The sequence below is a fragment of the Echinops telfairi genome, unplaced genomic scaffold (genome assembly GCF_000313985.2).
Source record: "Echinops telfairi isolate 266 unplaced genomic scaffold, ASM31398v2 ScPeMD7_655;HRSCAF=1070, whole genome shotgun sequence".
Taxonomy (NCBI): Eukaryota; Metazoa; Chordata; class Mammalia; order Afrosoricida; family Tenrecidae; genus Echinops; species Echinops telfairi.
This window is the reverse complement of record NW_022104553.1, coordinates 31,571,105-31,591,225: the sequence shown is the minus strand read 5'-3', so window position 1 is coordinate 31,591,225 and position 20,121 is coordinate 31,571,105. Positions and strand designations below refer to the sequence as shown.

Here is a 20,121-nt window from a genome sequence, read left to right as displayed (position 1 = left end):
CCATTTGAAAGTTGTGTCAGTTAAAAAAAAAAAGCGAAGGATGAAAATACAATTGGATTAAGCCTCCGGTGAATTCCCTGTGAGCTGGAGCAGCAATGTGAACACGGAAGCTTTGCTATCATGCAGATCGGATGACTGCAGGCGGAGTCGGGTTAAAAATGAACACTTTATCATTCCCTCTCCCTTAGACTCATTTTAAAGTTGTTGTACTTTTTCATGTTTTCTACTTTTTGTTTTGATGAATGCTTTTCTCTGTTTTATTTTATTGTTGCTGGTTATTTTTTGTTGGTCTGTTTTGCATGTTTCTTGGTACAGGAAATCGGGTCAGGTAAATCTATAGCATCAGTAACCGGATGGAGGGTTTCTTGCGGGTGTGGCAGGAGAGGTTGGGGAGAGCTGGGAAGCTAATAACAATAAGTACGAGAGAAGACAATGTTCTAAAGTTGTGGTTAAGGATTATAAACTCTTCTTGATATTATTGAATGATTGAATTGTAGGATATGTGGATTATAAGCCAATAAAACTTTGAAAAAATGTACAGTCTCGGAATTTCTGCACATGGACCAAGAGACAGTCTTTCAAAAAAAGAAAAGCAATATGGCATGGTTTAAAATCAGGAAAGGTGTGCAGTAGTGCGGTGGTTGGAAGGGGTGCCAGCCCCCCACCACTAATCACGGGTCCGCTAGGCACAACTGTACAGCGATAATAGGTAAAGATTATAGTAAAGTCAAAGAGAGCATGAGAGATAGAAGAGAGATTGAAATAATGGAGTCAGACACAATTCATGGTAGCATGCTCACCTCAGCCCCGCTTGGTGGTCCTTGTGGGGAGAACCCGGCTGCGAGACCAGGAAAGAGGCCCCACTTTATTGCTAACCAAGGGTTATATCTACTTAGCGGGGTGTGATTGCAGGTAATCACACGTCACAGGAAGGGGCAGTACAATAAGCATACACATTATAGGAAGGGGATGTACAATGGGCATAGGCGTAACAGGAGGGGGATGAGTTAGGGGTGTGCTCATAGGAATGGGAGGGACTGAAAGTATACATGTGACAAGATGGGCAGACCCTAGATTCATGATGGCGGCCTAACCTGGGTCACTCTTGGGTGGGCATGACCTCTCTGGGGTCTCCTACATGGAAACAGTCAACTACTATCCTTATCAGAAGGGAGTGGGCCCTACTTGTTGTGGGATAAACAGCGGTGACTGCTTGCTCTAGATGGCTCATAACCCTTAGGGAAAATGACCCCTGATCTACTCCTGATGACCTCCAAGTGTATAGTCATTCGCAAGCAGTTGAATTTGGCATATATTTGGGTGAGACAACTTGGGAGGAATTCTTCCGTTTCCCACACAATAGGATCATCTCCTTTCACCATACTTAGTCTGTATGATGAGTAAATAACCTGAAATTATGGGCTATATGAAGAAGAACGCAGCATCAAGATTGGAGGAAGGCTTATTAACAACCTGCAATATGCAGATGGTACAACCTTGCTTGCTGAAATCGAGGAGGACTCGAAGCAGTTCCTGAAGTTCAAGGACTACAGCCTTCAGTGTGGATTACAATTCAAGGTCAAGAAGACCCACATCCTCACCACTGGACCCTCAGACAACATCAGGACAGACTGGGAAGAGATGGGAGTCATCAAGGACTTCATTTCTCTTGGGTCCACAGTCCAGGCGCATGGAATCAGCAGCAAGTAGACATGTTGCCTTGGGCAAAGCCACTGCACGAGACTGATTTGAAGTGTTGAAGAGCACAAGTGTCACTTTGAGGAGCAAGGTGACCCTGAGTCCAGCCATGGTACCATCATCACCTCACAGGCAAGTGAAGTTGGACAAGTAGGACGTGTGACGCACTTGAATCGTGGTGCTGGCAGCGCCTACTGCAAGCCCCGCGGACTGCCAGACGAGCCACCACAGCCATCCTGGAAGATGTTCAGCCAGAATGCTCCTTGGAGGCAAGTATGCCAAGACTTTATCTCCCCTACTTGGACATGTCTTCAGGAGAGACCAGTTCCTGGAACAGGCCATCCTGCTTGGTCCAGGAAAGGCAGAGAAACAGAGACGGGTGGATGCAATGACTGCAGACCAGGCTCGAAGCAACAGCGATGGTGAGGACGGTGCAGGGGACGATGGCCCGTGGTTTGTTCGGTTGTTCTGGGTCACTTACCCAGCAGCTGCTCACAACAACAACCGGAGTGGCATTGGGGAGATGCACACATGTAAAAACAATGGCCTTTCAGTCAGTTCTGACTCACTGTCCCTTGGTGTTTTATAACCTTCTCGGTTTATTTTCTTCTGTGGTAAATATTTATTGCTACAACCCACATACCAAATCTCTCGGGGGGAATGAGAAACAACATGTGGCGGACACATATCATGGAACATCATGCAGTCATAAGATGGGATGATACATGCGCCAACACAGATGAACCCTGAAGACATGACACTGAGTGAAAGAACTCGCACACAAAAAGGACAGACACTGTATGAACCCATGAGGCCTCTTCCATGAGACATCTTCTTGTGGTCGGGAGTCGGTTCTCGCGCATGGCGACGCTGTGCTCACAGAACCAAGCCTGCCTGGCCCTGCGCCAGCCTCACCATTGTTCTTGGGTTTGAGCCCATCATGGCAGCCACTCTGTCCATCCATTCGTGGAGGGCCTTCCCGGTTTTTGTTGTCCCTCGACTGGACCGAGCATGATGTCCTTCTCCAGGGAATAGGCAAACGCAGAGCGACGGAGTCCCCAGAGGCTGGAGGGACCGCGGAGAGAGGCGTTGTTGTGTGTCAGGTACAGAGATTTTGTTGGGGTTTTGGAAGCAGATAGTGGTGACGAGTGGTGAACACTGCAGATGTAAACAATGTAATTGAACCGTAGACTTACAATTTTATGCATACGCTATCACAATTTTAAAGATTGGATGCTCTTTGAGAGACGTAAGCATTTTTAACAGGGTAGAATGTTTGAGTCACGGCTGTAACAGAAATGTCACATCTCCTTCAGTGACAAGCAAGGGCAACAAGCCAACAGACTTCTCTGAAAACTGGCCTTGTTAGCGGGAGAAGCCACAGATACTTTCGAATCTCCCCACAGCTGTTGGAGGAACCCCAAAAGTTTTCCACACAATCATCGAAACTTTTAAATGACCAGAGTTAGCTGTTTTTTTGTGGACTCCCCATTAGATCTTGACATGTCATGCCTAATTAATCATCCCTCACTCACTGTCATTGAGCCAATTCTGACTTCATAAGGACCCTACAGGACAGAGTAGAACTGTCCCTGTGATTTTCTGAGACGATTACTCTTTTCAGAAGTAGAAAGCCTCATCTTTGTCCTTAGGAGCAGCTGGTGGTTTCGAACTGCTGACCTTGTGGTTAGCAGCCCCACTCGAAACCACTGTGCCACCAGGGTTCCTGAGTAAAGACCATAGTGGGCTTCTCCTGATGAGCTATTTGTTTTTCTCAAGGTTTTTCTGTCCGGATTTCAGTGTCCTCGGTTTCCTCTGTCAAAGAGTCCACCTTTATTTCATACATGGGAAAATGGTGCCCAGAAGACAGTCAGCACCCATCCACAGCCTTCGGCTCACACACACACCGGGAGAAGCACCCTTGGGTCTGGAGCATCAGAAAGACGGCACATAGCAGCACACTGTACATTGGTGCTGTTGAACGCAGCCACGGGCCGTGAAGAGAGTTGCTAGTTTATTTATTATAGTTCAAGCTGTCTTGGGGACTCCAGACAAGGGAAAAATCCAAACGGCATCAAGTTTGCCAAGTCTTGAACCTCCCCGCCTTCCACAGCCATGACCTGAAACGGATGTCCTCAATCTGCAGGCTGCTGGACTCTGAAATTAAAAAGCCCCAATTCCCTGTCATTGTATCCACAGAGGAGCTCTGTTGGTGTAGTGGGTTCGAACCTACCAGTTGGCATGAGGGAGAAAGATGAGGCTCTCTGCTGTCATAAAGATTTACAGTAGCAGAGGCTCTAGTGACCTCTGTCCTATGAGGTCACTCTGGGTCAAAATGGACTCGATGGCAATGAGTTTGGTTTTTCTATCTGAGGATATGGGGGGGCGGAGAAGCTTAAAAAAAAAACAGGAGAGGAAGGGGGAACTGATCTTGATGATCAGACACACAACTGCACCCCGCCCCCCAGGGGCAGGGGGAGACGAACAACAGAAACTGTGGGGGAAGAGAGAGAGCGGTGGGTGTAAGGTATGAAAACAATAATAATTTATAATTTACCAAGGGGCCATGAGGGGGGTAGGGAGGGAGGGAAAAAGAGGAGCTGATACCAAAGGCTCAATAGAAAATAAATATCTAGGAAATAATGATGGCAACATATGTACACATGTGCTTGATAAAATTGATGTATGGGTTGTTACAAGAGCTGTAAGAGCCCTCAATAAAATGTCAAAAATAAAAATCATAAGTAAAAGAGAACAATATTTAAGGCAGAAAAAAACCCCAAAACAAAGGGGACACCCCCCCCCTCCATGGTCTGGGAACCTCTTAGTGTGCTTGGGGACACTGGGCTCCAACAGCAACCAACGTTGACAGAAGCAGGGTGGCGGATGGTTTCTGGGCTTCAGGCACTATGAATGGTCCGACCATCAGTGCCCGTTCTCACCCAGCCCTCACTCGCGCCAGGCTGTGCCCAAGGCCCCTTTCCGACGCGAACTCACTGAATCTTCCCGGCAGCCTGTGGGGTCTGGACTACTGCCACCTCCGTTTCACAGGTCAGAAAGCCAGGTCCGTGGAGGTTGAGGGCAGGTAATGCTGTCAATGGACGCACCGCCTATCAAGGGCCCTGACTCTAAGATGCTGCTTTTATTGTTTTTGGGGACGCCCTGGGAACCCGGGGAGGAGTTAGTGGGTCAGCGCGGGAGAAGTGGAAGGCGGAAGGATCTCAGAGGGAAGGATGTGGTCCTGGAGGGAAAAGGATGGGGAAATCCCCCCTGAGGTCACAGGTGCCTGAACCGCACACCTGGGACCCTGGGATCTGCCAGGGCCGCGGGTGGGGGCCAGGTGCCAGAGTCCGTGCCCTGTGGGCTCCGCAGGGTCGCTTTGGGGCGCCCAGCTCACAGCCCCCTCCCCTGGGAGCAACCTTACCTGTCCGGGCGCTCACCTGGTGGCTGCCTCGGAGGTGCCGGCGGCGGCAGCGCTGTCCTACCAAGCCTTCCGGAGTCCCCCTCCCCGCGCCCCGCCCCGGGGGCGCGGGCGGGTGGGCGTGGGGCGCCAGAGACCGGCCGGACCTGTGGGACCCGGGAGCCCAGCTGTCTGGGGAGCCCGTCACCCCGAGGTGGCCGGTTTTCCGGGGCTGGGACTGCTGTGGGCGGCGGAGGCTTCGGCGGCGGCGGCTGCAAAGGCATAAATAGCGCGGCGGGACTGGCGCAGAGAGACGCATGCGGGGCAGCTGCGCCCCCAGGGTGAGCCGAGGGTTCCCGGGACGTCCCCCACCCCAGCTCCTGGCCTCTGAGCTCCGGCCCTGCAGGCTCCGTCCCGCAGGTCCTTGGCCTCTGGAAGCCAAGCTGAGTGGGCGGAGCTCCGGGGAGGGGAGGGAGGGTGGCTTGCAGGAGCAGGATGGGGGAGAAGTGGAGGTGGGATGCGGCGATTGGGATCCCTAAAGTCAGGATGGGGTGCTGTGGGGTACGGGTGGTGAAAGAGGAAATGGGGTCCGTAAGAGTAGGCGAGGATACTGGGAGCCTGTACCGGGGCCACACGGCGCAAGATGGGGTGCTGGGGGTCTGGAGCTGGAGTTGGGGGAACTGGGATAACTAAGGCCAAGGTGAGGATGGAGTGGGGAGGAGTACGGGGTGGGGGTGTCCCTGAGGGCAAGATGAAAGGCTGGGGATTGAGGGATGAAGGAGAAGAGGCAATGGAAGTTGGGGGGGGGGTGTGTTGTCAAGGGCACTTTCCTGCATGGAGCCCCCAGCCCACCCCCGAACCTGTGCCCTAAGCCAAACGAATTATGTTTAAGAACCAGGCCTGCCTGGGCTCCCACATCCGAGTAGTGCCACTTAATCCCTGGTTCCTGAGGTTGCCTCACCTGAGATATGGGGGTGAGGATGCTAGCAGCAGCCACCTCATAGGAATGCAGTGAGACGGCCCAGGATGACCCACGTGAGCACGGAGCCTTAGAGAGGGGCAGGCTGCCACGGCAGTGACACGCAGTCTGGTTTCTCTCCCCAGCAGCTGGGCAACCACCCCCGGGAGGACCTTCTGAGACCCTGCCATCGCCTGATCGCCTCCATCCTCCATCCTCCCAGGCCTTCTGCTGGCCCTGACCTGTCTGATCACCCGCACACCCCTCCCCTTCTCCTCTCTGCCCCCAGCCCTCTCCCCTACCATGTGCCTCCCTGGTCCCTGCTGGGCCTGCTGTCTTCTGCTCACTGTCTTCTCCCTGGGAGTCCAGGGGGCCCCTGAGGCACCCACAGCTGCTCCCGAGCAAGTCCATCTGTCCTACCCAGGTAAGTCTCCCAGGCGCCTCCCTGGAAGCCTACGGGGTGATTGCCTCAGGACTCTAGGCAGGTGGTTTGTCTTTCCCGAGCCTTGGTTGTCTGCTTCTGTTAAATGGGGATTGTAGCTAGGGTGCCTCTGATGGACAGCCTGGGAAATGGTCATGGTGCCCAGCCTAGAGCCAGAAGGGGCTGGCATTGTCCCTGCTCATGGTCTCACTGTCCTGTCTCTGTGGCCCCACATGTTAGCGCACAGTCTGTCCCGAACAGGGCAGTTGTCAATGAGTGAATTGGTGACAGAATGAGGTGATTTAGCTGTCCCCCACCCCCACCCTTCCTCCTCTTCCTCCTCCTCCTCCTCCTCCTCCTCCTCCTCCGTGTGATCCAGATGAGGGCTGAGATGCCCTAGAGAGATCAAAGGTGAACTCTGGTCCTTCTGGACCCAAATTACCTGGGTTGGAATTCCAGCTTTGCTACTTTTAACCTACTGTGTGACCTTGGGCAAGTGAATTAACCTCTCTGGTCTCTGCCTCTTCATCTAAGCAGTGGGATGGTAGAAGCCCGGCTGCACAGTGGTCTGGTGAGGAGTAAACGAGTGACAGCCTGGGAGGAGGTAGAACGGTATTTGAGGGGGAACAAAACCAAACTCACTGCCCTCGAGTCAGTTCCAACGCTTAGCAACCCTATAGGAGAGGGTGGATCTGTCCCTGTGGGCTTCTGAGACTGTAACTCTTTATGAGAGTAGAAAGCCTCGTCTTTCTCCCTCTAGGCAGCTGGTGGTTTCGAACTACTGACGTTATGGTTAACAGACCACCCTGTAGCCCACTGCACACCATGGGCAGCAGTCAGTGGTCCTCATACCATTTGGTCTTGGGACCCCTTTAAACTGCAAAAAAGTAATGAGACGCTCAAAGAGATTTTGTTTACTGGCATGACGGCTGCCAAGTTGCCTTATTAGAAATGAAAAGTATTTTGTGGTTATTTAAGATGACGAGTGAACCTAGTATCTATTCAGATAAATGACGTCTTCCGAAAAAGAACCGAATTTGACAAAACAAAAGACGCGTTTTTTGTTTTGTGTGTGTGTGTGTGTGTGTGTGTTTGTGTGTGTGTGTGTGTGTGTATGAAGCGGAGCACTGCTTTACTTCTCTGTGAGTCTGGTGGTTAGGAGAAGGGCTGCTAACCACAAGTTCAGTAGTTCAGAACCACCCGCTGCTTTGCAGGAGAAAGATGAGGCTTTCTGCTCCCGCAAAGAGGTACAGTGCCTGAAGCCACAGGGTCGCTGCGGTGTCCCACGGGCTTGCTGTGAGCCAGAATCGACTCTACGGTTGTGAGTTTGGTTCCGGCGTACGTCTGCTCAGGAACAGAACCCTCATCTCTGCCTCTGCATGGGGTCTGCTGCCACGTGTTGCTCTGGGTGATGTATTCATACCTGCAAGAATAGCCAATTGCCTAGTCTTCTTAGATTCCACACCAGCAGTAACTTTCTCAGCAAGATTTTTGCTTTCAGTCTGAAATGATGTCCGAACGACCGACAAGTAGCAAAGGAAGTCTAGAGTGCCCACACCCCTTTCACCTGGCTCCCCCTGATGTTAATATTATCCCGAGGTCCAAACGGAGACGTGAGCTCTGGGTAGAATGCTACAAATGAAAGCTTTGTCCATGATTCAGATCCCACCGCATTTTCCACTGCGTCTGGAGCCAGGAACCCTTGCTGGATTTCTTTTCTCTGTCTCCGGTCCCCTCCTCTCTGCCACAGCGTCTCAGCCTTTCCTTGTCTTTTGTGTCCTTGACATTTTAAAAGCAACTTGCTCTTAGAGGTTAGTCACAGAGTTGCAGGTTGGAATCAGAAACTGTATGAATGAACTGGCTTTGGCACTTGCTTGAAGAAGTCACCTCACCTAGAGGCCTCTGTAATCTGGGAAGGGACAATAAGGGGCTGGTGTGAAAAGCCATCAGGCTCTTACCTGCTGAGTGCTGACTTTTGTTTGACCTGGGCGGTTGGGCGAAATAATAGCAGCAAATGTTCTCTTACAAAGTGCCTTTGTGGATAACCTCGCTCAATATTCAGTTGTTGGCATCATGGCTACGCCCATTTGACAAAAGAGGAAAGTTGAGGCTAACAGAGGTGAGGATGATTAATTGCCCCCAGGTCACCCAGCCTGAATCTGGAATTTAGACTGGCTGGATCAAGCCTAAATCCTTTATTTCTAGAAATGTTAATGAGATGCTTGACAGCAGCAACAATGGGCTCTAACATAGCAAGGCTCACAAGGCTGCCCGGGACCAGGCAGCATGCCTGTCTGCTGCCCGTAGGGGTGCTAGGAGCCAGCGGAACAGACTCGGAGGCCCCTAACAAGAGCAACTCTAGACTTTAGCTCAGACAGCAGAGATGCTACAGCTCCTGTACCCTGGTGTTACAGCACTAGCAGGACACCAGTCCTGGTACATGACCACGAACCAGACGGCGGGCCTTATTGGAATGGTGGGCATTTTGACCACCAGTGACATGCTTCTGTTCCAGGATCCAATCCCAGATGTCACTTTGTGCTGCATTGATCTGTCCCGCCAGCCAGTTGCCATTGAGTTGAGCCCCACTCTTGGCAAACTCTCAGCTGGCAGAGCAGAACTGGGCGCTGTGTGGGGTTTCCAGGGCCGATTCTTCAGCCTTAGATCGCCAGGCTTTTCCTCCGTGGCTCCTGGGGTGGACTCTAGCTTCTCTCGCTCCATAGCCTCCTCCTGTTGGTCAGCTCTCTGTCTTCACGAGGCAGATATCATTTTGGGAATGCCGACCAGTCTATTCCCATAACGAGTTACAGTCTTGGAATCCCACAGGGGCAGTTGGACCCTGTCCTACAGGACCAAGCTGTACGTTAGAATCGACTTTAGGTTTGTTTGGGTTTTTTTGGATCCGTGATTTCAGGAGCCTGGTCATGGAGTGGGTTCTGTGTTGGGCGGCTATGGGAAAGGTCAGCAGTTCGAGCCCACCAGCCACTCCTCAGGCGAAGGAGGAGACTTTCTGCCCCATAGTCACAGCCTTAAAAGCCCAAAGGGGCGGGTCCACTCGGCCCTGTAGGGCCGCTCTCCCTGGGAATCAACTCTGAGGCAGTGAGTTTGGTTTGGGGCCAGGGATTTCACAGAACGTTGCTCAGCTGTGGTTTACCTGGTGTTTTCTCGTGGCGAACTTGGCTCTGAGTAGCCTTGGCAAGCATGTGGTGCTGTGTCCCTCTCGGGGCACGGCGGCAGGGGGCTCCTGAGGCGAATGGGGTCTCCTCGATCCCTGCTGGGTCTCTCCACCACACGGTTCTTTCCTTTGTGGTTCATTCTGTCTTGGAATAGCTCTCTGGAGACGCCACCAATTCTGTTTCTCCTCAATTGTTTTGCCCACTGACTTTAGCTCCTGTCTGCAGTTACGATCACTGGGCTGCCTGCCTAATGGTGATGTTTGAATTCTCTCTTTTCTTTGCATTGAGATCTTACTGCCAAGGAAACCTACCTCTCTCGCCCCTTGAAATGTAGTTAATCCATTACTTACTTATAACGGTACGAACCGATGTCATGGAAACTTCTTTCATTCTACGGGCTAACGTCCAGTGGGATTGCTGCTCCGGCTGTGCCAGCTTTGGCCCTTGGAAGGAGCCCAAGTGGCCTAGTGGTTATGTGTTCGGCTACCAACTGCAAGGTCAGCTGTTTGAAACCACCAGCCAGCTCTTCGGGAGATAGAAGAGGCTTTCTACTCCTGTAAAGAGAGACAGTCTCCGAAACTCACCGGGACCGTTCTACCCGGTCCTTATGGGGTTGCTGCGAGAGCCGGCGTGGACTCGAGGGCAGTGCGTTTGGTTTGGTTTGAGTGGCCCTTGGGGACGCCTTCCGGCTGGCTCCTGAGTTCTCTCATCAAGCATTTGTCTTTTTCTGTCGAAAGCCTTCAAAACCCAACGCGAAAACCACACGCCCGACGAGCTGCTCTGGACTCCATCCCAGCTGGTGACGGCCTTGCGTGTGCAGAGTAGATCCGCGCTCTGCAGGGTTTGAGGCTGGGACCGTGCAGAAGCGGATCCCCAGGCCTTTCTTCTGAGCGACCTCTGGGTCCGTTCAAACGCCCAGCTTTTGGGTTAATCCTTGAGCACCTAACTGTTCATGCCACCCAGAGACCCCTGAAAGAGGCCTGCACCCAGTATTCAATACCCGGCAGTGTCCTGTCCAGGTTTTCATCAGGCCCCACCCTGCTTAGCCCTGGTGGCGTAGTGGTTACGAGTTGGGCTGCTAACCATCAGGTCAGCAGTTTGAAACCACCGGCTGCTCAGTGGGAAAAAGACGAGGCTCTCCACTACTGTGAAGGGTTGGTCTCAGAAACCTACAGGGGCAGTTGTACCCTGTCCTATAGGGTCACTGCGAGTCGGAATCCTCTCGGTGGTGGCATTGAGTTTACGTTTGGCTCTGCTTAGCTTCTCAGGTCAGACACACTCAGCTACGCTCAGGGTATATGGCTGTAGACCGCCATCATTTGGTGTATGTGTGTGTGTGGGGGGGGAGGGTACTTCCTTAGTTTGGCAGCACCCCAGATTGTTCCAGGCTCGTCTTGTATATTTCCGGCCTCTTGGGGAATGGGGGTATGGAGAGACCAAGATCTGAGCACTGGGTGCACTTGATATTACTGGGTTGTCATTGCTTCTGCTTCCCATCAGCAAGTAGAGACAGCGGTGCCGGGCTGTACGCGAGCGTGCGCATGCTCACATCTATGTTTCTATCTGGATGTACAAGAGGGCCCCAGAAAGTTTGTTGAAAAGAGTTAAAAGTGAATGGAATCCCCCCACCCTCTCGTGGACCTTTTGAAGCCCCCTGGTATATTACATTTGAGGAGCTCACACGGAGACCTCTGATGTTAGCCCAGCCCCAAGGGTTCATTCTAGTCCCAACACATGGTGGCGCTGTGGGCTAGGGGTGGTTCATTGCCCCCAGAGACACTGTGGGGAAAATGACGAGGCTGTCTGCTCGGGTCAAGATGGACAGATCTTGGAAACCCCATAGACTCTGGCATAGTGGGTTACTATGCACCAGAACCGACCTGGGGGCTGGGGCCTTCGTTTGCTGGTGCTGTGTTCCCCCCACCCGGAGACACTTGGTTCTCATTCTCTGTGGTACACTTACTTGTCTGTTCCGTTCTAAGACACACAGAAAGCCCTTCCAGAATCGCCTACGGTCCCCCTGCAAGAAAGGTTTGCCGTATGACGGCATCTGTGTACAGTGTTTTTTGTTGTTGTTGTTGCCCCTGGCCTTGCACAACAATCACACACACACACAGAGTTCAGCCCTCTCCATCCCTCTCCTTGGGGGCGGTGGGAGTAATTATGTGATCTGTTTTGTTTCTTTCTTTGGATGATGGGAAAGATACTGAGAACCAAACAGCGGTGTCAACAGTCTTCACAGGCACAGGTCACAGTGTCATTCATGCGTGTTCATCCTGTCAGTCGACCTTGACCATGAACCGTGCTGCCTGAATTCTTCCACCGCCCTTCACACAGGGTTCTTGTCTTTTCAGAGTTAGGCCCGCTGGTTGGCGCTTGTCTTCTCTATGGGGCGCCCCCACATTCCGATCATCATTCGTTTATTTTGGGGTGTGTGTGTGACGGGAATGCGTAGCGTGACTAACATCCAAACGTCCTAAGAGTGGGGAGAGGGACAAAAGAGGTGGGGAAGCTCGCTCCCATCAGCCTTCTTAACCACCCCATTCCCACCCACCCGGTAAGCAAGCCACCTCTTCCTGCATTTCTCTTAACAAATGCAGTCACCTACCTGTGCAGCCGCGCCCCAGCCCTGACACAAAGGGTAGCTGACAATAAGATGTTCTCGCACTTTGCTTTTGGAATGTAACACTACCTCCTGGTGATCGCGCCACGCCAGTTCACAGAGCCGGGCCTCGTTCTTTCACGGTGCGCATGCACGCGCCTGCGCTGATGTGGCCCCGGCCTTGTCTACGCCCGTCCTTGTTCTGCACGTGAGGTCTCGGCTAACTTGCTATATTTTGCTTTAGAAACCACGTGGCCGGAGATCCAAAGCCCATTAGTAGGCCACTGGAGATCCCCTTGCAGAGGGGTCTCGGGGAGGAGACAAGCCAGTCAGGGTGCGATGTAACAACGATGAGAAATACAACTTTCCTCTAGTTCCTAAATGCTTCCTCCCGCTCCCACTACCATGACTCGAATTCGACCTTGTAAGTCTGGCTAGACCAGAGGATGTACACTGGTATAGATAGAAACTGAAAATACAGGGAATCCAGGGCGGATGAGCCCTACAGGACCAGTGGTGTGAATGGCGAGGCAGGGAGGGTAAAGGGAGAATGGGTAGGAAAGAGGGAACCGATTACAAGGAACTATATGTGACCTCCTCCCTGGGGGACAGACAACCGAAAAGTGGGTGAAGGGAGACGTCGGACAGGGCAAGATATGACAAAATACCCATTTATAAACTATCAAGGGCTCATGCGGGAGGGGGGAGCGGGGAGGGAGGGGAAAAATTAGGACCTAATGCCGGGGGTTTAAGTGGAGAGGAAATGTTTTGAGAATGATGTACAAATGCGCTTTACACCATTGATGTGTGTATGGATTGGGATAACAGTTGTATGAGCCCCTAATAAAATTAAAAAAAAAAGAAACCACGCGGCCGTAAAACATCTTGTAGGTATGCGTTTTCCAAGGACCAAGGACCCTGGGTCTTCACACAATTGTACCCAGGCGTTACGCGCTTGGGTGTTTTACCATCTTAATGTGAGCGCTCGCATCATTGATGACATTGAAGAGATGCCTTAAACATATGGAGGTGCATAAAACCCAGCTCTCCAGTCGATTACGACTGACGGCGGCCCTAGAGGCCAGGGTCAAACCTCCCCTGTCGGTTTCACCGACGAGCTCTTGACGGGAGTCAACAGCCTCGTTTTCTCCTCCTGCGGAGCGGCTGGGGTTGGAACTGCTGACCTTGCCGTTTGCAGCGCAACTCATAACCCCTCTGCTACCAGGGCACCTTGTAAATATTACTCCGGAATGGTCCAAAGGCTTGGCCGCGCTGGGCCTGCTTCCTTCCTGGGCCCTATACCCCACCCACCTCCCCTGAGTGATGGCTGTCTGTCTCTGCCATCCATCTTCTATGCTCCACACCGGTCCGGCTGCCCGAGAGCTGCCCTGGGCCCTGCCCAGGTGACTTAGCTGGCTCCACACACCTGAATCCACAATGTCTAATTAATGTCACGTGTGTGAAAAATAAACCGTTTGGCCTGCACCCAGTCAACCACAATACTAATAACAGCTAACTCACATGTGAGGAGCCCTGATGGCAGAGGGGATGATGGTTACCACAAGATCAGCAGTTCGAAAGCTACCCTGCTCCTCGTGGAGAAAGATGAGGTTTTCTATTCCCATAAAGAGTTACGGACTCAGAACGGCCACAGGGGCCAGTGCTACCCTGTCCTCCAGGGTTGCGATGAACCCACACGGACTTGGTGGCAGTGAGTTTGGGTTTGTGAGGACCCCCTGTTGGAGAAGTGGCTATGCATTCATCTGAAGGTCAGCAGTTTGAAACCAGCAGCCGCTCTGAGGGAAAAAGAGGAGGCTTTCTGCTCCCGTAAAGATTTACAGTCCCTGTGGATTCCACAGGGGGCAGCTCCGAGTCAGCGTGGAGACACTGGCATGGGCGGGTGAACACATCGCACCCAAACTGCATGTCAGACACGGTGGTGCTCCTCAGGGGCGTCCACAGCCGGGACCTCGGGGAGACAGTGCACCAAGCCTTTCTTCGGAGGCGCGGTTGAGTGGATTGGGACCCCCATCCTTCTGTAGCTGAGCGCTTATCCATCTGCACCACCCAGGGACCCTAACGATGTGCCAGGCATATTTGACTTGCATCTACTCATCTACGCCTCCTCACAAGTTTGTGGGGTCAAACCAAACCAAAACAGAAAATAAACCAACCCACCTTATTGCCTGGAAGTTTAATTCTTACTCCTAGGACAGGGTAGAAGTGCCTCTGTGGGTTTCTGAAACAGTAGGTCTCTACAGGAGTAGAAAGCCTCATCTTTCTCCCTCGGAGCGGTTGATGGTTTCAAACTGCTGACCTTGAGCCCGGTGCACAACCACTGCTGCAGCAGGGCTCCTCAGACACCCACACATGCGGCCACGCTCACTCCCCTTTGCGAGGTAGGGACTGTTATTTTGTTTTCGGAAGGGGGCAGCGACTTGGCCCAAGGAAATGCAGGAGCAGAGAGTGAACTTCTTAAGGACAAAGCTCGCGAGGGGTGGCAGTTATTGTTGCCCATTCCCTCGGCAGCCCCTCCCTGACGTCCCCTCTGTTCCTTTCCTTTCAGATGAGCCGGGTGCCATGACGGTCACCTGGACCACGTGGGTCCCTACCCGCTCAGAAGTACAGTTTGGGCTGCAGCTCTCAGGGCCCCTGCCCCTCCGGGCCCATGGCACTTCCAGCCTCTTTGTGGACGGGGGCCTTCAGCGCCGGAAGCTCTACATGCACCGGGTGGTCCTTCGGGGGCTGCTGCCTGGGGTCCAGTATGGTGAGAAGGGTCCCGGGCTGCCAAGGGCGTTCGGAGAGAGAAGTTGGGGTGTGGGCTAGAAGCTGAGACTGTGCTGGTGACACCTCTGCTTATCTGCAAGCCAATTGTCTGAGCCCCTGGACTGAAAAGGAAGGTTTGGGGGTCCCGAGGAGAGGTGGATACTTGCTCTGCCTCTGCTCAATGAACATGGGTGGGGGTGGGAGGGTCCTGGGCATCTCCCCCTTCCCTTCTCCCCCACCCACCCCCGACTGAATTCCACCCTCTTCTCTGCCTCAGTTTACCGCTGTGGCAGCGCCCAGGGTTGGAGCCGTCCGTTCCGCTTCAGGACCCTAAAGAAAGGGACCCACTGGAGCCCCCGCCTGGCAGTGTTTGGGGACCTGGGGGCCGAAAACCCAAAGGCTCTCCCCCGGCTACGCAGGGACATACAGCAGGGCATGTACGACGCTGTTCTCCATGTGGGTGAGGCTTCGGCAAGGTGCCTGGAGGCACAAGGGGGTGGACTGTGGTGAGATGGAGGCGGTGGGGAATGAGGCTGGATGAGGCTGGCCCTGGGGGATCAACGGCTGGCTTATCATCCTGCCCAGCTTGAATCCCAACACCCAGCCGTAGATCTGGATGGCTGGGTTGTTACCTCTGTGTCGTTGGATCAGAATTCATAGACTTGTTGTGATGATGAAATAAGCTGTAAGTGTGAAGCCTTTAACCCTCACTACAGCCCTAGGTAAGAGCCCTGGTGCCACTGGTGGGAAAAACGCTGGACACACAAATTCAGCAGTTCAAATCCACTAGGCGCTCAGCGGGAGAAAGATGAGGCTCTCTGCTCTGTAAAGATTTAAAGTCTTAGAAACACTGCGGAGCAATTCCACCGCCTGGCATGTTGACTCTGCTCAAGGAGTGCCTGTTGTTATCCTTGCCCTTCCGGGGGTCAGGGGGAGATTTGGGTCAGTATGGTTCCCGTGCAGATTCTGGAATCCGACACCTGGAATTGGACTCTGATATCTTCACAGACCAGCTCTGTTCACGTGGGCAAGCACTTTGTCCCTCTCTGGGCATCAGCCTCCGAGAGACTGGCATCAAGGAGACTGGAGGTTTAGGGATCAGTTCCGGGAGTCAGTGAGGGTGGGTGTGAGGTAGGGATCAGGGGATTGGACTTATTGGAAAGCCCAGGGTTGTACAGCCCCCCACACCGCTGCAACCAGCTCCCTGTATGGGGCTCAAAGAGAGCCAGGTCTGAGTCCTCCCTCCCTCCCTGCACGCCCCTCCTCAGGAGACTTTGCCTACAACATGGACGAGGACAACGCCCGCGTGGGGGACAAGTTCATGAGACTCATCGAGCCCCTGGCCGCCAGCCTGCCCTACATGACTTGTCCTGGGAACCACGAACAACGCTAGTGAGGACCCGGAGCTGCTGCGGGCGGGGCGGCAGGGGCAGGATGGGTGGCTGCCTTGGGTGGAGTGGGTGGATCTGTGATGTGGGCGGAGTCTCTCCAACCGTAGCTCCTCGCTGGTGGTGACCGTGGACAGGAGAGTGGGGCTGCCTTGTTAGCCTCCCGCAGGCCGGGAGCCAGCCGGACTCTGGGCCTGACGGTGGGGATGGGGTGGGGGGTGGAGCACTGGCAGCCAGGCCCCCCACCCCACCTTGGTACTTGCTTTCTGCAGCAACTTCTCTAACTACAAGGCTCGCTTCAGTATGCCGGGGAACACGGAGGGCCTTTGGTACAGGTAACCCGGGGCTGGGGCTGGGGGCCTGGGCTCCCTCCCCTGGAGGAGACCCCACCTCTGAATCTGCCTTTTCACCGCGCCAGCTGGGACCTGGGCCCTGCCCACATCATCTCTTTCTCCACCGAGGTCTACTTCTTTCTCCACTACGGCACCCACATGATGGAGAGACAGTTCCGCTGGCTGGAGAGTGACCTCCAGGTGAGCTGACTGGAGGTCCCCTTGGGTCCCCCAGCCATCCCCCCCAGCCCCATGCCTGCTCCAGCCCCGCCCCTCCAGCTCTCAGCCCCGCCCCATCCGCCCAGCCCCGCCTCCTCACTCTGCACCCTTCTCTCTAGAAAGCCAACCAGAACCGAGCAGCCCGGCCGTGGATCATCACCATGGGGCACCGGCCCATGTACTGCTCCAACGCCGACCTGGACGACTGTCGTAGTCACGAGAGCAGGGTGAGGACTCTTCTTCTGGGGCGGTGGGGCCACAGCAGGCGGGGGACCCCCTCCATCATCTCCTGGCTCATCTTTCCCAGGTCCGCAAAGGCCTCTTGGGAAGATTGTATGGCTTGGAGGATCTGTTCTACAAATACGGTGAGTGGACGCTGGGACACCCCCCCCTCCCACCTTATCCCACCCCGGCCCCCACCTCTCCCAGACGCAGAGACCTGATCCCTCCATTCCCCATTTGCTGTGAATCAGGGGTCGACCTGGAGCTGTGGGCTCATGAGCACTCGTATGAACGGCTGTGGCCAATTTACAACTACCAGGTGAGGCACCGGGAGGCCCAGGGCCCTCGCGGCTGGTGGCAAGGGAGGGGCGCCCGGCCAGATGCCCTGTGACCTGACTCTGTCTCTCCCTCCAGGTGTTTAATGGCAGCCGAGTGACGCCCTACACCAACCCCCGGGCTCCTGTGCACATCATCACGGGGTCCGCTGTGAGTATGGCGGGTGTGGGGAGCCCCGGCTCCTCGCCTCTGCGCATTTCGTGAAGAGTCCTGGTGGCACTGTGGGTTAAGTGCCTACTGCTCACCCCGAGGTTGGTGAGCCAACACCCCCCCACCCCTAGCTGCTCTGCTGGAGAAAAATGAGGCTGTCAGCTCCCCAAATATTTGTAGTCACAGAAACCCCCCAGAGCAGGTCTACTCTGTCCAGGGGGTCCTGGTGAGTCGGAATTAGTTCGACAACAGCCATGGACCCGATGGCTGTGGGTTTGGTGCCTGGAACCTGACACCAGGGCTCCTGTCACTTCCTCCCTCGATTCAAACCCACTGCCGACACCCGGGACCCAGGTAAAACTGTCCCTGTGAGTGTCCGAGACGGTAACTCTTAACGGGAGTAGAAAGTCCTGTCGTTCTCCCTCGGAGGGGCTGGTGGATTTGAACTGCTGGCCTGATGGTTAGCAGCCCAATGAGTAAGCACTACGCCAGCAGGACTCCTCGGTGGGGCTCAGGTGGGGATTCTCTATTTCTCTCACTCATCCTGCATTTCCTCATTGGAATCCCCTTGGCAAAAAAGAAGCGTCCCTTCTGCTCCCCCTCCCCCCACTTTCAGGCCACCATCAAGTCGCGGGCACATTGTCCCCCGTCTGGAGTGCATAAGCCAACACTCTCATGATTTGGGCCAGCAAAAGAGAGGCAGCCGCCCCATAAGGTGGGCTGGACCATGGCAACCTTCGGGAGGGTGGTGGGGGCAGGCCGGTGCTCCGCTCTGTGGGGCATGAGGTTGCTATGCGCTGGGACCACCCGGACGGCAACAACAGCGGCATCGCGGCTTGTTCTGTTGCTCCCGTGATCCTGGCTGCGGCCTTCAGGAGCTCTTGCAGGTCGGTGCTCTTTTAGGAGCACCCTCTCTCTAGCCCTCTGAGATGCTCTGCGACCACCCTGGGTCTCCTGCTCCAGCCCTGAAAGCAGCCCTTCTCCAGAGAGCAAGCCCCCCCACGCCACCCCCACCCCGGCACTGTGTGTCCGCTCGGGGCAGACCCTGTGGGTTGTTCTTAGATATTGTCAAGTAAATCCTCTCCGAGTGCATTCTGACGAGCCGTTATCTAAAAAGAAAGAAAAAGACAACTCAATCAAATCGATTCTGACTCATAGCGACCCTGTAGGACAGAGTAGAACTGCCCCCGTGGGTTTCTGAGACTATCATTCTTTTTAAAATCACTTTATTGGGGGCTCGCACGGCGCTTATCACAATCCATCCAAGTACATTTGGGTCAAGCCCATTTGTACATATGTTACCATCATCCATGTCAAAAGATGTTCTTTCTATTTGAGCCCTTGGTATCAGCTCATCCCCCGTCCTCCCTCCCTCATGCACCCTCGATAATTTATTAATTTTTTTCATGTCTTACACTGACCGATGGGAGACTATAAATCTTTGAGAGCAGTCAGCCCCCTCTTTGCCCAGCAGAGCAGGCAGAACAATGTGTACCCGCAACGCGATCCTCATTGGGGACAAGCGTTGAAACTGTCCGCAGGAGCATGGGGTGAGCCCCCAGCCCTCCTCAGTCCCACTTCGAGTAGGTGGCTCTGTTGGGGGTCAGTTCAGCGTACCCTCTGCAAATGTGGTCAGGAGCTGTGAAGTCGCTTCCAACTCAGAGCGACCATCTGGGCAGCGGAGCAGCCGCTGCCCAGTCCTGGGCCAGCCTCATGGTGGTTCTTATGTTCACGCTCATGGTCAGCCATCGCAGGCAACCGGTCTTGTCCAGCTGCTCCCCTGCTCTGCATATGCAAATGAGTAAGCAAGGAGCTACAGGTGCTTTACTGCCGCACCTAAGGAGCCCTGGGGGCAGAGTGGCTGCACTTGGGCCTGCTAGGTTGGCAGTTCGAAACCACCAGCTGTTCCTCAGGAGAAAGAGGAGGCTTGACAGTCTCGGAAAGCCCGCAGGGGCAGTTCTGCCCTGCCCTGTAGGGGCTCTAGGTGTGGACATCCCCTAGACGGCGGTGCGTTTGGGATTGAGTTCAAAAACGACCGGAATCCTGTTTCATGCACTACTAGTCCCACATCTTGACTGTGCATTAGGATGATCGGAGTGTGGGGAGAGACCTTGAACCTCCCCCTTCAGCCTGCCGCCCCCCCCACCGCCCCACCGCCCCGGCACACACACCAACGAGAGCAGCAGCATTTCTGATGGGGAGCCCTCACCCACCCACCACCCACCACAGGCAGTCGGATGTCTTCAGGATCAGAAGGCGGCTCATGCCTCTTCCCTGTCGGTGCTGCCCGTGAGGGACCGCCATTCCAGCCTCTAGGGGTCATTTGTTTGTCTTTCTTGGAATCTTTATAACACAGGCAATCCCCACGTCCCCTTCACCCAGCTTCCTCCAATACGACCATTGAAGCCCATGGGTTTTGACCATTCTCTCTCCTTTCTCTTCCATGGCCCACG

General features: G+C 54.1%; 2 protein-coding genes across 2 annotated transcripts in view; one reads left to right on the top strand and one right to left on the bottom strand.

The window, feature by feature from the left end:
* The window catches only part of LOC101644532, a 63,475-nt gene extending 58,058 nt beyond the window's left edge, over nucleotides 1-5,417 (bottom strand). Inside the window, exons 1-2 of the mRNA XM_045292706.1 lie at nucleotides 5,123-5,417; nucleotides 4,696-4,789 (exon numbers count right to left, since the gene is read on the bottom strand). Coding sequence (XP_045148641.1) covers nucleotides 4,696-4,789; nucleotides 5,123-5,417 — 389 coding nt within the window. The remainder of the gene's footprint in view (nucleotides 1-4,695; nucleotides 4,790-5,122) is intronic.
* A 942-nt stretch (nucleotides 5,418-6,359) lies between these two features.
* The window catches only part of ACP7 (acid phosphatase 7, tartrate resistant (putative)), a 19,038-nt gene continuing 5,276 nt past the window's right edge, over nucleotides 6,360-20,121 (top strand). Inside the window, exons 1-10 of the mRNA XM_004715831.2 lie at nucleotides 6,360-6,480; nucleotides 14,822-15,022; nucleotides 15,299-15,481; nucleotides 16,290-16,413; nucleotides 16,682-16,744; nucleotides 16,828-16,942; nucleotides 17,080-17,187; nucleotides 17,268-17,325; nucleotides 17,434-17,501; nucleotides 17,597-17,668. Of these exons, the coding sequence (XP_004715888.1) occupies nucleotides 6,360-6,480; nucleotides 14,822-15,022; nucleotides 15,299-15,481; nucleotides 16,290-16,413; nucleotides 16,682-16,744; nucleotides 16,828-16,942; nucleotides 17,080-17,187; nucleotides 17,268-17,325; nucleotides 17,434-17,501; nucleotides 17,597-17,668 (1,113 nt within the window). The remainder of the gene's footprint in view (nucleotides 6,481-14,821; nucleotides 15,023-15,298; nucleotides 15,482-16,289; nucleotides 16,414-16,681; nucleotides 16,745-16,827; nucleotides 16,943-17,079; nucleotides 17,188-17,267; nucleotides 17,326-17,433; nucleotides 17,502-17,596; nucleotides 17,669-20,121) is intronic.